This window comes from Gymnoscopelus microlampas, assembly GCF_963454915.1.
Source record: "Gymnoscopelus microlampas genome assembly, chromosome: 4".
NCBI lineage: Eukaryota > Metazoa > Chordata > Actinopteri > Myctophiformes > Myctophidae > Gymnoscopelus > Gymnoscopelus microlampas.
In genome coordinates this window covers 46,104,072-46,120,690 of record NC_139941.1, presented here as the reverse complement: position 1 = coordinate 46,120,690, position 16,619 = coordinate 46,104,072, and the positions used below count along the sequence as shown (strand labels likewise).

Below are 16,619 nucleotides of genomic sequence, written 5' to 3'. Positions count from 1 at the left end.
GAGCCATCAATGTTGAGGGAGAGGTCATGAGTGGAGCGGGTGAGGGAGTCTGGGCCAATGATGAGGATTTCAGATTTATTGCAGTTGAGTTTTAGGAAGCTTGATTGCATCCATGTTTTGATGGTCAGGCAGGAGTCAGGCAGGAGGTTAGGGTGGAGTGGGTGATGGCAGTGATGGTTATGGAGGGGAGGTAGAGTTGTGTATCATCGGCGATTCTGTATAACATGGTGGAAACAGAGGCCGTGTCTGCAAAGTATCTGTCCAAGGGGGAGCATGTACAGGATGAAGAGGAGAGGGCCAAGTACTGAGCCTTGGGCGACGCCGTGGCCGGGTGACAGGAGATGTGAATGATTGGCAGTTGTTAATGGAGATGACGTCTGTCAGTGTCAGTGAGGTATGATTTGAACCAGGAGAGGGCAGTGTCAGTGATTCCAAGGGTGGATTTGAGGTGTGAGATGAGAATAAAATGGTGTATGGTATCAAAAGCAGCACTGGGCAAGGAGGATGAGGATGTTAACTGAGCCTGTGTCAGAGGAGAGCAGGAGGTAATTTGTTACTTTGATGAGGGCAGTCTCTGTGCTATGTTTGGTGCGGAAGCCGGATTGAAACTCTAACCCTTTGCTGTCAATGAGCACATCACAATATAGGTCAGAGGAAGTGCACCCTTTTAAAATATGGAACAATCTGTGTTTGCGTATTCCATTTTACTGAACAATGTAGCCTACATTATGTGAATGTGACAGGGGATTATTGCCAGATGTCAATGCAAGTCTTTGTGACTCATATTGCGTCCATATAATTGTCTGTGGATGTTGATTATAACCTACATTCCAGCTTTAGTAAGCTGCTTTAAAGAGCCTGTAAACATTGGGTCCCTAAATCTTTGCAAACAACAGGAGATCCTGGGAGGGCATGATGACATTAATCCTAGCTGAATGCCAAGTGTGCTTTGAGACTCAATTCTTAGATTCTTAGATAGAAGTAGTTTTATTTGACCATATGCAGTGGCTGAAAGACTAGAGAGCTTCAACGACAGATTACAAAGCTAACTGCCAAGACTCACATCCACAATGAGTATGCTATACAGCATTTCCGACTGAATTAACAGGATGGGTTCTATTTTCCAGTGATAGACAAATATAAATGGACACTTTTTTGAATTTTCTTTCTTTTACATTTTTTTGCTGATGGGTTCCCAGATTGAAGATGAGTTAACCCACTTAAAGATGGAGCTTAATTAAATAACTGATACCCAATTTGACAAGGATACACAATCTGCAAGAATAAAAGTGTGTGTGTGTGTGTGTGTGTGTGTGTGTGTGTGTGTGTGTGTGTGTGTGTGTGTGTGTGTGTGTGTGTGTGTGTGTGTGTGTGTGTGTGTGTGTGTGTGTGTGTGTGTGTGTGTGTGTGTGTGTCTGTGTGTGTGTGTGTGTGTGTGTGTGTGTGTGTGTGTGTGTGTGTGTGTGTGTGTGTGTGTGTGCGCACGCGTGCGTGCGAGAGAGAGAGAGAGAGAGAGAGAGAGAGAGAGAGAGAGAGAGAGAGAGAGAGAGACAGACACACACACACACACACACACACACACACACACACACACACACACACACACACACACACACACACACACACACACACACACACACACACACACACACACACACACACACACACACACACAGATAGGTTTACATATAGATCTTACAGAACACTACAATAACAGATGGTTTATAGGCTACGTTTTAATGTCACTAACAAACTTTTTTTTACCAATCAGCTGTGGTTGGGACGAGAGAGGAGGTGGGTAAAGCTTAATAATGGTTAACATATATAATAATGGTTAACATTATGAGCCAATGGCCTTGCAGAATGTCATTTGTGTCCAAGCAGCCCTTATAATCAGCATGCCAATCAACGTATAAGAGGATAAGAGGATTCCATTCCAGAATTATGTCTAGGTACAGTTGTTTGGTTGTATGGAATATTTGATCACTGATTGCTAGTACATTTTTCATTCGGTATGTTACCCTGTGTTTCATATCCTGTGTTTCCTTCAGCAGAAGGTTATATCTGATGAGATCCTGTGGTTTGTCAGTGGAACCCTCCAACACCTACCCCGACCCACCACCCCAACAGGAAGTGGGCTAAATCTTAATGCCTTTATCCTCTTTCATCTACCCACTCCTTTGTTCAACTTTAATTGAGACAGGGGGTTAGGGAGGAGGGGTCTTAGAGACAGACTGAGATAATAGAAAATTATAGTTAACTTTAGCAACTCCTTTTTTAAGACAGAAACTGGAATGTTTTCCACAGTTTTGATTCTTGATACTTAATAATGATTGCCCACTGGGATATCACAGGGTGTTGCGTTTTTTTCTCAAAACAATACAAGCATATGATATAATATATAGTGGTATATTCTAACCACAGCCTTCCAAATATAACCTCCCTGGAATAATCTAGGCAGGGATTACATACATGTATACACTAGATTAATAAAAAAGGACACTGCCCCTAAGTATTCACAATATAAGGTTCAAAGTTCACAATACAAGGTCAACTAAACAGGATAACTCATAAAAGCACTAAGCTTGTTTGAAATGAATTCCCATGCACACAAATCATGATGACATATAAGAGACAGACCGATATACACTGCTATACAGAACGGGGGGGGGGGGTTACAGCCTCCTGCCTCCAATACATTTTGTGAGTTTAATTTCACCGCCCACTGAGCATTTTTCGGGCTATTAGACGTCTAAAATACGTCTTAGCATAGACGTTGATTAGCTGTTTTTTAAGCGTTATAGACCGTCTATATTATAGCCGTTGAAATTACGTCTATAATATAGACGTCTATATACAGACGCTTAAAAAACAGCTAATCAACGTCTAGGCTAAGCCTAGACGTCTAAAAAACTTTCACTGTTAGACCAATTATAACCCGGTTTTAGACAGAGGTCTAATAGCCAACTATGGCTCAGTGGGCATATAAGCTTGTTTTTTGTTTGTTTGTTTTGAAGTGAGACATTGTTCAAAGCCACTTTGGGATTTATTATCTAAGTATATCACCGTCTTTTATTATATCTTATGTTATGTAAAGTGCAAATGAAAAGCATTAACCAAACATTCAGAGAGATATGCCACATATAGCAACGTCACATGAGCCAGGGTGTTTGGGTCAGAGGATAATGGTACTTAGACTTCTTGTAAGCGTGGATCCTCTCTGTCAGCAACATTAATGGGGCCATGAGGCATCCTACTCACATCCTCTTCCATGCTTAAGCAGACGAGGGAGTTGGGGGGGGTAGTAGAGGTCAGGAAAGCTTGTGGATTTCAGTGCGTTGTCTGCCGTGTAGCCTGGGGAATGGACAACATGGACAACATGGACAACATGGTGAGCACCAAAAACATAAATAACATGAACAGGAGGCAGAGCCTCTGTCCCAACTACAAGATCACAGACTTAAACCGGAGAGGCTCGGAGGACATCCTTCCATTTGCCAAGGAGAGCTCTTTTAAGTCATGGAACTCCATGCAGGAGCTGAGAAGGGACATCTATGACATCAACGCAGGATATGAGGAGGACTACGAAGATGAAGATGACGCGGGCAACAAACAAAGTTCTCCCTCCAAGAAAAACTACGCGATCAATATCAACGTAGGGGGGAAGAACTACCAGATTGGCTACAAGATGGCTGCAAGGTACCCCAAGACCAGAATAGGGCGTCTCGCCACCTACACTGACCACAACATGAAGTTGGAGCTTTGTGACGACTTCACCGCGACGAACAATGAATACTACTTTGACCGTGACCCTGATGTCTTTCATAACATCTTCCTCTTCTATCGGACTGGTGTGTTGTATATCAAAGATGAGCTGTGCCCCCGGAATTTCTTGGAGGAGATCAACTATTGGGGGATGAGGATCAAAAACACCCACCGTTGCTGCCGCATCTCCTTTGAGGAACGTCAGGATGAGATTAATGATCAACTGAATATTCAGAGGGAGCTAGAGGCCGAGGTAAATCAGTTCGTATTAAGGTATATTAGGGTATTTTTCAAGTATTTCCTGATTATTTACCTTTATGCCGGATCTGATGTAACTAATCCATCCATGTCTTAATTCAGATGAGTACCTATATGTAAAACATAGCTCTACAATTTGATGATATTTATAAAATACTTATTTAAAGAAACCTTATTGAGATGCTAGAGGAGGGAATGGTTACTGGATTGTCACTGAGGACATCAAGTTGGCAGTTCCCTTCTCTGATGATCCATTGAATTAATCAGTATGTTAATTCTCATCTTCCTTTTTGTTTCTCAATTCACTTCTACCACTGTGGAAAACTAGGTAGAGATAGAGGAAAACGAGGAGCTCTTCCACGACATGTTCTTTGGCCACCAGCGAAGGGTCATCTGGAACCTGATGGAGAAGCCGTTTTCCTCCGTCCCGGCCAAGCTGATAGCAGTGGCCTCCAGCCTGTTTGTCCTCATCTCTCTGGTGGCCATGACTCTCAACACAGTAGAGGAGATGCAGTACAAAACAGCCACAGGCAATCTGAGCGGAAAGACCTACTGTGAATTTGTGGAGTCCATGTGCATTGCCTTTTTCACCGTGGAGTATCTCCTGCGCTTGTCGTCCACCCCGGACCTCGGGTCCTTCAGAAGGAGCGTCCTCAACACCGTGGACCTGATTGCAATCTTGCCTCAGTACGTCCAGATTATTCTTGAGTTATTCGACAGCCACGATGGCTCCGTTAAGCATGAGGCGGACATGAGGGCTGTGGGGCAGGTGGGAAAGTTGGGTCAATCGCTGAGGATCATGAGGCTGATGCGCATTTTCCGCATCCTTAAGCTGGCGCGGCACTCCACAGGGATGCGGGCATTTGGTTTTACCCTCCGTCAGTGTTATCAGCAGGTGGGCTGCCTTTTCCTCTTCATTGCTATGGGAATCTTCAGTTTCTCTGCCATGGTTTACACCGTGGAGCATGACATGCCACAAACCAACTTCACCAGCATTCCCGCCGCATGGTGGTGGGCAGCTGTAAGTAACCCAAGTGTATACAAGTCTTGTGACCCCCAAATATCGATCCTGCAATGTAGAGAAATACTCTGTTACAAGTAAAAGTCCGGAATTTGAAATGTACTCATTATGCAGAATGTCCCATTTCACAAGTTTTCAAATGTATAAAATGTATAAAGATCTTTTGAAAATAGCAGATCTACAAGCTCACAATATGTGACATCGTGACGCATTGTGAGCTTGTAGATCGGCTATTTTCAAATGGCCGAAATATATATGTATGGCGGAAGTGGTTAATGTGTATGTTTTTTGTGATATTAATCTAAATCTGCTAAGTTACTAGTAAGTAAAGCTGTCAAATAATTGTAGTGGAGTAAAAAGTACAATATTTGCCTCTGAGATGTAATGGAGTAGAAGTAAAAGTATTGACAATTGGAAATACTGAAGAAAGTAAAAATATATATCAAAATTGTACTTAAAGGTAGGGTAAGTGATTTTATTTGGTTAACATAAGTGTTAAATAGCTCTATATTCTGATAGTACTCATTGCTATAGAGTGTTTGTTCAGTATTAGGAGTCTCTCCATGTCACTCCAGCGCTTTATTAAACAGAACATTCATTTTCAAGTCGGGATACCAATTTTATCCAATCAGGATGGAGAAGTCAGTCAGGATACAGATTAAACAAGTGAAAATGGAAGTGATGACACAAATAAATGAGCAGACAACATTTTAACTGGAACACTATAAAAAATAAAGCTGATAATTGGGTACTCTCTCCTGTTTGGCTGACATTGTCTCCTACCTGAAAATGTGTTTTCTGTTTATTAAAGAGCTGGAGAGACAGGGAGGGAGACCCCTGTGACTGAACAAACACTCTATAGCAATGATTACTATCAGAATATAGAGCTTTAACTTTTTAATAGAAAACATTTTGTTTTAACCAAAAAATATCACTTACCCTACCTTTAAGTTCAGTACTTGAGTAAATGTACTTAAGTTACTTTACACCACTGGATTTTACAGTGTTTATTAATCCAGTTCTGAATTCTCAGTGATGTTTGTTCTTGACCTCGCCCCTGCAGGTCAGTATCTCCACTGTGGGCTATGGAGACATGTTCCCAGAAACCGTACTAGGCCGTATCTTCGCTTTCATCTGCATCTCCTTTGGTATCATTCTCAACGGCCTGCCCATATCCATTCTCTTCAACAAGTTCTCAGACTACTACGCTAAACTCAAGGAGAACATCTACACGGCCAACATGAAGAACCGAGGGAAGATCAGGTTTGGCGAGAGGACAGCGAGAAGTATACATCTCTGTTGCGGACAAAGCGGACATTCTCACTTGGAGTAATATCAGACACGGGCGTATGTGTTTTTGTATTAATAATAAAAAGCTTTTTGGGAAAACATGGTGTAAAATGTATATATATATATATATATATATATATATATATATATATAGTATGCACCTCTTTTCAAGATGTTGTTGCAGCTTTGCCAGTGGATATTTATTTTACGTGTGTCATGTGTGTCACACACACATGCCACACACTCAAACATAAAATAAATCTCTTTGACTCTCTCTCTCTCACACACACACGCACGCGCGCGCGCACACACACACACACACACACACACACACACACACACACACACACACACACACACACACACACACACACACACACACACACACACACACACACACACACACACACACACACACACACACACACACACACACACACACACACACACACACACACACACACATACACACACACACACACACACACACACATATGCAGTTATATCCATAAATTATTTTTGGGCAGTACTTGACCTTTAGGCCAAAGCAGTATATATATATTTTTTTCTGCTGTTGGGAGTTGTTTATGACTTTTCTTAAATTGTTATTTTGAAAATACCAAAATACCTATTTTGAAATACCTTGTTTTCAATGCTTCATTTGCTTGTTCAGCTCTAATTAAGATGCAACTTTTTTTTATAAACTGGCAATTCATTTGACATGACATGATGACTTTGACATACCATGCAACATGGCATAGGGCAGACTACAGTATGAACTTATATTTCAACAATACTGTTGAACAGAATTTATTCATTCAGGGAAAAACACAATATATCATCCTTCAGATTGGGCGATGAAAAATGTATGAAATTATTATTCTGTTTTATATGTAATTCCAGTCCTAAAGTACAGTAGGCAGCTTTCATAACATATCTGGAATCTTGGGAATGTATTCCTTCCCTTAGACTGCTTCGACTCTGCATGCTTTCAACAAATGGTCATCTTTAAAGATACAGCTGCAAACGTCTTTATATGTAGCTGAGTTTTGGCTTGAACCCAATGTACAAACAGGGAGGGAAACACCAATCAATTTAGAAAACCCCAAATGCCATTGCTGCCTCTTTTACTTGTGTATTTATTTTTCAAGCACAGGCCAATCAACCCTGCCCCTGTATAGCCTTATAGTGTATTGCTTCAAATAAAAATACTTTTATGCTAAATGAATATTCTCATCATTGTATGAATTCAGTTTAAGGACCATAGATAGCACCTGTACACCCCAGTACAGTATTGTGCCTACATCATTAGAGACCTATACATGCATCTCTCTACTGACCCCTTGTGGAAGGGCTTTGGCCGTGCAGAACCAAGAGTCATACTTTTCAGCACTGTTATGTAACTCTAATCAGTATTGGTCAGTGGTGTAAAGTACTGTACATTTACTCAAGTACTGTACTTAAGTACAATTGTGAGCTATTTTTACTTTACTTGAGTATTTCTAATTTTCGACACTTTTACTTCTACTCCACTACATCTCAGAGGCAAATAGTGTACTACTCCACTAAAAGTATTTGAAAACTTGAGTTACTAGTTACTTTGCAGATATAAATTATTGCATTATAAAACATACGTTAACCACTTTAGCCCTATTTTATAACTTGGCTATTTGAAAATAGCCAAGTTAACAATGCAGTCATATTTCAGGGCTACTAGTAGTCTCTACTCACCAAAACAAAGACGGGTTTAAGATGTTGAAAGACTATTTTCATTAGTGGGAACATTCGAAGCCCCCCACCTCACTAAAATACACTTTTTGGCAGTGGTGTAAAAAGTACTCACATTTTTTACTTAAGTAAAAGTATCAATACTGCAATAATAGAACAATAGAAATACTCTTACAAGTAAAACTCCGGAATTCAAAACGTACTTGAGTAAAAGTACAAAAGTATTGACATCAAAATGTACTTAAAGTAAAAGTACTCATTATGCAGAAATCTTCCATTTCATGTTTTAAAAATGTATAAAATCAATACAATATTTGCCTCTGAGATGTAGTTGAGTAGAAAGAAGTAAAAGTACTGAAAATTGGACATACTCCTGTAAATAAAAAGTACCTCAAAATTGTACTTAAGTACAGTACTTGAGTAAATGTACTGAGTTACTTTACACCACTGCTTTTTTGGCCAGAAAAGAAAATATTCCACCAGATGGAAAAATGTGTTAGTTGCTCCACTGCGCCCCCTACAGATGTAGTCAATGGAACTTTTCTATTGACAAGATTTGTAGGGGGCGCAATTGAGCTTATAGGTCTATTTTTTCTGCTACGTCATAGGTTTCCCACAATCCCTCACACAAGTAAAGTCACCTCTGTGTTGTTAGCAGTGACTGACAGTCAAGCCTCAACACAATGGCACCTCCTGTTGCAGTATCGCCCCTGATCAAGGTTAGTTGTTAAACATATCATTCCAATTAGGTTCATTGTGTTCTGTTGCCAAACAACTGCATGGCAATTGGCAAATAGACTTTATAGCTGCTGCGAGCTAGCTACCGAGCTAATGCTAACAAGTTAGCAGTGGGTGTGTGTGTGTGGAGAGAGCATGCAAACCCATTCAATGCATAACCTAAACATTACAGCCGATTGTATTTGATAGAAAACAACTCACCTCATTTCAGCTAATAGTAATCACTATAGTTTTACCTGATTACGAGCCATTGTTGTTATTGTTATTTTTAACACAATCATGCCTTAATTGCTTTGATTGGTAATAATGATTTATGTCGTTTTCTCTGCAACAGACAGCAAGATATTCAGCTCTTATTGCTGGCATCATCTATGGCAAGAGGCGATATGGTGAGATTCTCCAGGCCTGAGTTCAAGTTCAAACTTGTACACAATGTACCACTTACTACCAACACGAGGACACACACACACACACACACACACACACACACACACACACACACACACACACACACACACACACAAATAGTAAGCTTATTAAGGGTGTGTTAACAGCAATAACAAGATTGAAACACAGGAAAAGCATACTGCCCTGCCAAGGCAGAGTGCAGTAACTACGAAAACAAAAATCACTGAAAAATGGGTTTAAAAGTGATTCAACTGGTCAGCCAAATGAGATATCGGCATATAAGTGATATTATACTAATTGTACATCTGTTCTTGAGGTAATTGTTTATCCCCCAACATCACAAAGGCTAATTTGACCTTTGGGATACACAAATAAGTCGGTGTGTCCAAAAACGTAGTTACTGCTCTTTGGCTTGGCAGGGCAGCATAGGTTCTGGCACTGTATGTCTGGGCCTCTGAATGGATATATGTAGCCTACAGTCTGTCGACACATAATCTGGGAACCCATTCAGTAAAAAAAAAGGGGGGGGGGGGGATTTAACTCTCTCAGTGCCAGACCCCGAGTTTTCCCGAGTTTTTACTGAATACCCTCCCTGCCAGAACGAAAAATCCCGAGTTTTTGAAAAAAAGTGTTCAGAACCCAAGATATCATTATCTGAAGATTTGCAGCTCCATCCACTCCTTGTTTAACTTATAACTGAAAAAGGCTGTATCTCGCTTCCTAAGCACTTTTTTTTTACTTTGGAAAAAAAAAAAATGTTGGCGCAGTTCGCAATTTTTTATTTTATTTCATTGGCACTGTTAATAAATTCTTGGGGCACAACCTCCTTTTTTGTGTAGAAACAGCATCTCAGTTTGGCTCCTCCCCTTTCTTAGTCCACGTCCTCCCAGGTGCTTCTGTGTTTATTCCTACTAACAACAACACTACATGTTTATAAGGCAGTGGTGCTGACAGTGCAGAATCTGTCTTGAGAGATTAGTCAACACAATGCATGTCTATCAACAGTGATTATAATGACTGCATGTTATATAGTCTATAAACTATATATATATATATATAGGTAACCAGATTAGCACTGAATAATAGGTCACTTGGGAAAACCTGGACATGGAAATTTAAATGTTTCATTTTATACCCTCAGATGAACTGAAGCCTATTGCTGCTGAGGAGAGGAAGGTCGAGGAGGAAGAGAAGAAGATCCGAGAGGAGAAAGAGCGCATTGCCAAAGAGCTTGCAGAGGGTTAGCATCAATCTTCAAAGTCTTACTAAGTCAAGAAATAAGTCTTATTCTGCTTCCCACATTATCATAGTAATACTAGATGCAGCACAGCTTTCCATTCTTCTCCATGAAGCTGAACAACAGAAGCAACTCATACTGTAAACCGAGCCTCAGTACATCTAGCTAGGATTTGGTTATCCCATGAAAATCGGGAAAGCATCTGTCATTTTAGATTTTTAGATATATAGCACATTGGTTGGCTATTCAAAAATAGCAGATCTATTCGTGTCATGCTATGAGCTTGTAGATCTGCTATTTTTGAAGAATCTTACATTTTAATGAATATATATACAGTATATAAAATATGTGTGTGTGTTACAGGGAAATTGGAAAACCAGTGAAATTGAAAAAGGAGCGCTCGTTTTCACCCCCCCTCGCTTCCCCTTTTGTTATCGATTCACTTTGATTGCGACTGGTGACGTTAATCTGTCTATTTAATCAACACACCTGTTACTAGGCAATTCTGTAGAACCAACACTAGAGGGCAATGCAAGCCACACTAGAGCCCCCCCCACACACGCACGCATGCATGCACACTAATCAGAGAGTGTCGTGGATAGTAACCCATGAAAAGATCTATTCTCCCCCTATCGGTTTGCAACTCGGACGGCGCGGAGTCGACTAGCAGACCATCGGCCTGGAGGCGCTCGGGCGCGCCTCCTTGGCCTCAAGGTCTGCTGAGTCGGCGCGCCTCCGTCATGGACAATAACTATTATCACCGTTTTTAACTAAAATCTTTGCTTCTGGGGGTCCCTAGAACAGGGGGGGGGGGGTCTGCAGCCAAATACAAATTTGGGAGTCCTTGACCTGAAAAAGTTTGAGAACCACTGATATATAGTTTTTCTGAAAACTTGGGATTTAGAGGATATTTGTAGAATCGACCTCAGGTCAGTCAAGTTAAAATGATGTGTAACATTTCAGATCCGTCAGTGAGATGGACCCCACTCAAGTACTTTCTATACTCTATAGAGCGTGCCAACGCGGCGTCACCACGGGGGGGCGTTGGCATTGGGCGTGGCATTGGGCAATGTTAAGTCAACCTGGTTTTTACCCCTCAAAGATGTCCGCCGCTACCAAAAGACACTTGACGCCCCTTTCAGGAATTTTGGCACGCTCTATAGGCTCACAATTTATGCCAGAGCTAAGAAATAGCTTCGTTAAATCTGTACAAATAATCTGCTCTTTGTTGTTTTTGGTTATCTTTCCAGCAAGTGAAGATACCATCCTGAAATGAACCTGGAGAAGAGTAGGGCGTCAGCATGAAGATTCCCACATCGTTGTGTGCAATTTTCAACCTCTTTTGTGGTCCTTACTCTAGTGCACCGAGGTGAAGATCAGGTCAATCCCTGTTGTTGTGGATGTGTTCACTCTTACCTTGAAGATGCATACCTTGTCTGGCCTACCACTGTCCATTATTTACATGTAAAAACTTGATGCTTTGATTCAGCTCTGTAATATCGCAACTGCAACCTGTACAATATATTTTTTTTTTCAGTTCATGTTTGTACTCAGAATAAAAACAGAACTACGTGGTCATTATTTTTTACTAATTGATGCTCGGATATTAAGGGTGTTTCTCCTATTACAGTGAAGCAACTGCAATATTGTCAGTATGAGTTATGCACTACTTACTGTAGCAGGTAAGAGGTACTGTACACATGTTCTGGTAAATGTGTAAAAACAGGAACTATATATAGTTTTAGGGTGGTAAACTCATTTCCCAGTTTATAAAGGGTTTATGTGGTTATGGAAAACCAGGAAATGTCATGGAATTTGAAAACAGGCCTGGAAAGGTTTTGGAGACGTGTCGTGGAAATAAGTTTTAAAAGCAAAACAATTTTATGTTATTGCAATCATATCTGAGATACCACAATTCACACTTGAATCCAGCCCTTAATGCATTTCCATCACTTATGGAATGTTTGTATTAACTTATGACTTTCACTCCATTACATTTCAAAGAAAGGAAACACGGCCGAAAAGATAGTAGACCTGTAGGAGCCAGATTGCTCAGATGACAAGGATCCTATGCTGGGATTCGATCCCATGACCTTGTGGTCTGAAGTCAAGAGCTCTTCCAACAGAGATAACCAAGCACACTGACCTTTGTACATTGACATTACATGAATGTGATGGGTCATTCCACCAAATGAATTAAAGGCATTTGGCTCATGCACTTTACAAGTGGGCTTATTGTCAGCAACAGCCAAGAACACAGGAGTCTATCCCTATTACAGCACTAGACCCCAGGGAGACAGACACATGCTGATTTGCCATTTCCAGGATTTGAGTCTTGAGTCCAAAGACTCAAGACCCAAAAGAGTCGAGTCGAACCAATTACTCCCGCGGAGACATCAAATTTCTCTTTTGGCCCTTGAGTCTTGGGACTCAAGGCCCAAAAGAGAAATTTGATGTCTCCGCGGGAGTAATTGGTTCGACTCAAGACCCCAAAGAGAAATTTTATGTCCCCCCGGAATCATGGTCGCAATAAATGGATCCAGGGAGAAAGCCTGGCAAAGTATTGCGGACAAATTAAATGCACAAGTCGTCCAAAAATATATACAATTTATATACAAGCCCATAAATATATAATTCAGTTAGGCTTAAACATGAGTGTATAGTGAATATTGGAATTATCGTCTACTAATCTACAATGCGATAGCCTATTATATGCGCCATGCATCCAACCAATATGTCTGAGTCTGTGCTCTGGAATGTGTCAAAAACAAAAACAATATCCATGAATTCAAGGCTTCATGGAGTGTGTAATTGATAGAAAATAAGTATTATTGGAGTGAACTATTCTCTTAAATGTCCATTGCCAGAGATTTGCCATTGACATTGCATTGGGCGCTTAAAGTTAAATATTTCAAAAACTACACATTATTTCAAAGTAAAAATCTCAACCATGCATATCCACAGTAAGGTGGATTTTTTAAATTGTAAATCAAGTTTATAGGTTAAAAGTATGAAGGAACAGCGAGTTGCCAAAGTTTTCAGATGTACGTTTTAAAAGTTAAATATCTCAAAAACTACAAAACATTTCAAAGTAAAAAGTTCACGCATGTGTGTCCACAGTAAGCTGAATTATAAAAAAGTGTGAATGGAGTCTAGGTGAAAGTATTTTTTGTGTTTTTTTTAGGTGTCAAAATTTTCCATCGACCGCCATTATAATTTTCTGAACTTTTAAAGGAGTATATTTCTAAAACCATGAAACATTTCAAAGATTCATTTTCAGGCAAACATGTCCACAGTAAGATGAACATTTTAAAGTATGAATGCGGTTACTAGGTGTAAATATGTATTTTGATCAAGAGGCAGGTAAAAGTTGTAAAAATGTCCTTGCTGGATTCAATCCGGGAACCTTCTGGTTACTAGTCCTGTATCTAAACCGCTGCACCACAGTGGTTCATACTTATCCTGGTAACATCCGTGGTCTTCACTGAAAGATTACATAAAGGTAAAAGTTGGAAAGATGTCCTAGCTGGTTTTGAACTCAGGACCTTCTGTATGTAAGGCCTGTATTTTAACCACTGCTCCACCAAGATTCATACTTTCTCTGGTCTCTTGCACGTTATTCACTGAAAGATTAGATAAAGGTGCAAGAGGCAGGTCAAAGTTGGAAAAATGTCCTTGCTGGATTTGATCTGGGAACCTTCTTGTTACAAGCCCTGTATCTTTACTGCTGCACCACAGTGGTTCATAATTATTCTGTTCACTTGCGTGGTTTTTACTAAAATATCAGATAAAGGTAAAAGCCCCAGGTAAAAGTTGGAAAGATGTTGTTTTAAAACCACAGACTTACAGGTTTTAATGCACTATACTAATTGCCAACAACGCCATATTGTTAGTTTGATGTTCCAGAGATGTGAATGAATGGTGAAGAATGGATGAGACATCACTCCATAGTGAGGTTCGTTGCTTCGGATTTATTTCATGGAACAAACAGAGTACAAACAGCTTTCCTAGGGAGCCTCAGCTCCCCTCAGCGGCCCTCCGGCCTCTGACTGGCTTACACACACTAGCTTACATTTGGGTCAATACTTATAGCAGTGGTCACATTGAGAGGTACATGTTGGGTGTGTCAGCCCTGTAAGGTGAACCCCCACCTCCCCTGGCTCTCCACATTTGCAACTGTAAAGAGCCAGGAAAGGAGAGGTGTCAGCCTTGATGACAAATGGATAGACGCACTGTCTCCAAGATAAGACAATAGTCAATGCTAATTGTACCCCCATCCGGCCAGGCCCGCAACCACCCACAATACACTCTTCTGTCTGCAGCTTACTTGTGAAGTGAAGTCATCTTACATCTATGTATGTTATATGGAAATATACTACACTACCAATCAACTTTAAATTGCCTGAAACGTACTCCTAACAGGTTTTTGGGGGAATTTTTTTTTCCCGTTTCGGTAGTGTCACTACCGAAACGGAAAAAAATGTACTAAGTCCAGAGCTCGATGAATGTTAGGGACCAAAAAAAAAGTCACTACCAATCAACTTTAAATTGCCTGAAACGTACTCCTAACAGGTTTTTGGGGGATTTTTTTTCTTTTCGTTTCGGTAGTGTCACTACCGAAACGGATTTTTTTTTTACTAAGTCCAGACCTTGATGAATGTTAGGGACCAAAAAAAAAGTCACTACCAATCAACTTTAAATTGCCTGAAACGTACTCCTAACAGGTTTTTGGGGGATATTTTTTTCTTTTCGTTTCGGTAGTGTCACTACCATAGACGGATTAAAGTGAAAATGGGCCATGTGCACAAAAGCGCAACGGTTTTAGGGTTAGGGTTAGGGTATATATATATATATATATATATATATATATATATATATATATTATATATTTTTTTTAAAAAGCCTATTAAATCCAAGGGCCCCCATTGGCTCAGGGTCCTTTGCACGTGCACACTTTGCCCAAGCCATAATCCGTCCCTGACTCCATACCAGCAGTGGTTGAAAAAGTACTCACATTTTTACTTATTAAGTATCAATACTGCAATGTAGAAATACTCTGTAAGTGCGGAATTCAACATTTACCAGTAGTACAGTACAAAAGTATTAGTATTAAAATATACTTAAGTACTTAAAGTAATTAAGTATTTACATTTTGCAGAATGTCCCATTTCACAAGTTTCAAAAATGTATGAATGCTTTGAAAATAGCAGATCTACAAGCTCACAACGCATCGCTTTGCTACTTGTTGTGAGCTTGTAGATCGGCTATTTTCATAGGGCTGCAGTGGTTAATGTATGTTTTGTAATAATAATAAAAATGTACAAAGTAACTATAACTAATGTTTTCAAATAATTGTAGTGGAGTAAAAGTACAATATTTGACTCTGAGATGTAGTGGAGTAATAGTAAAAGTATTTGAAATTGGAAATACTCAAGTAAAGCGCAAACACCTCAAAATTGTACTCAAGTACAGTACTTGAGTAAATGTACTTAGTTACTTTACACCACTGCATCCTCCACACAGCAGTAGATGATTTAGCGTTGATTACTTGAAAGCAGTCTGGGGATCAATTCACTCTGCAGGAAGAAGATCCGGTTGGAAAACGAAAACGGAAATGATGCGTCCACGTACGCGTTCAACATACCAGATCCAGTAGGCGGGGCTCTAGACCGGATGTGAATACGGGTTTAAATCATGGTTTAAATTGGACGCAGGTGCACCACGGCTGGTTCTTACAGTTTTGTTTGTAACGTGGTGCTGCTCTGTAGAAGAAGGTAAAGCTGATGTTTGATTTATATCAACATGACACGTTTTTATCCACCAACATTTAACACCATTATTATTTAAGCATTCGAGGTGTGCTAGGACTGTGAATTATTATGACACCAAAATGGGCATAAATATGAAATATTGTTTTTTATAACCGAGGGAGAAAATGCATCAAACTAGTCATTTTGATCAGTCAGATTTTTACCTCATTGATATGCAAATAATCAAAATTGAGAAAATACAACTATAATACCCTTGATTCAAGGCTATTGCAATAAACATTTGTTCCAAATGATCACAACTAAATGTCACCTAAAGTTTAAACCTGGCTTAAACCACACTCACTGTGTGGGGGTTTGTAGATCTAACCCCACCATACAAACATTACATTCATGTGGGTTTATA

At 40.0% G+C, this 16,619-nt stretch overlaps 1 protein-coding gene across 1 annotated transcript; it reads left to right on the top strand.

Moving 5' to 3' along the window:
* Positions 1-3,388: 3,388 nt before the first annotated feature.
* On the top strand, positions 3,389-6,409 carry LOC311043626 (potassium voltage-gated channel subfamily V member 2-like; the record flags this gene model as incomplete). The annotated part of the gene is made up of 3 exons (XM_084054932.1): positions 3,389-4,018; positions 4,352-5,044; positions 6,108-6,409. 3 exons carry the CDS (start codon positions 3,389-3,391, stop codon positions 6,375-6,377), a joined length of 1,593 nt encoding a protein of 530 aa, XP_083911058.1. The 3' UTR covers positions 6,378-6,409.
* Between the last annotated feature and the right edge of the window lie 10,210 nt (positions 6,410-16,619).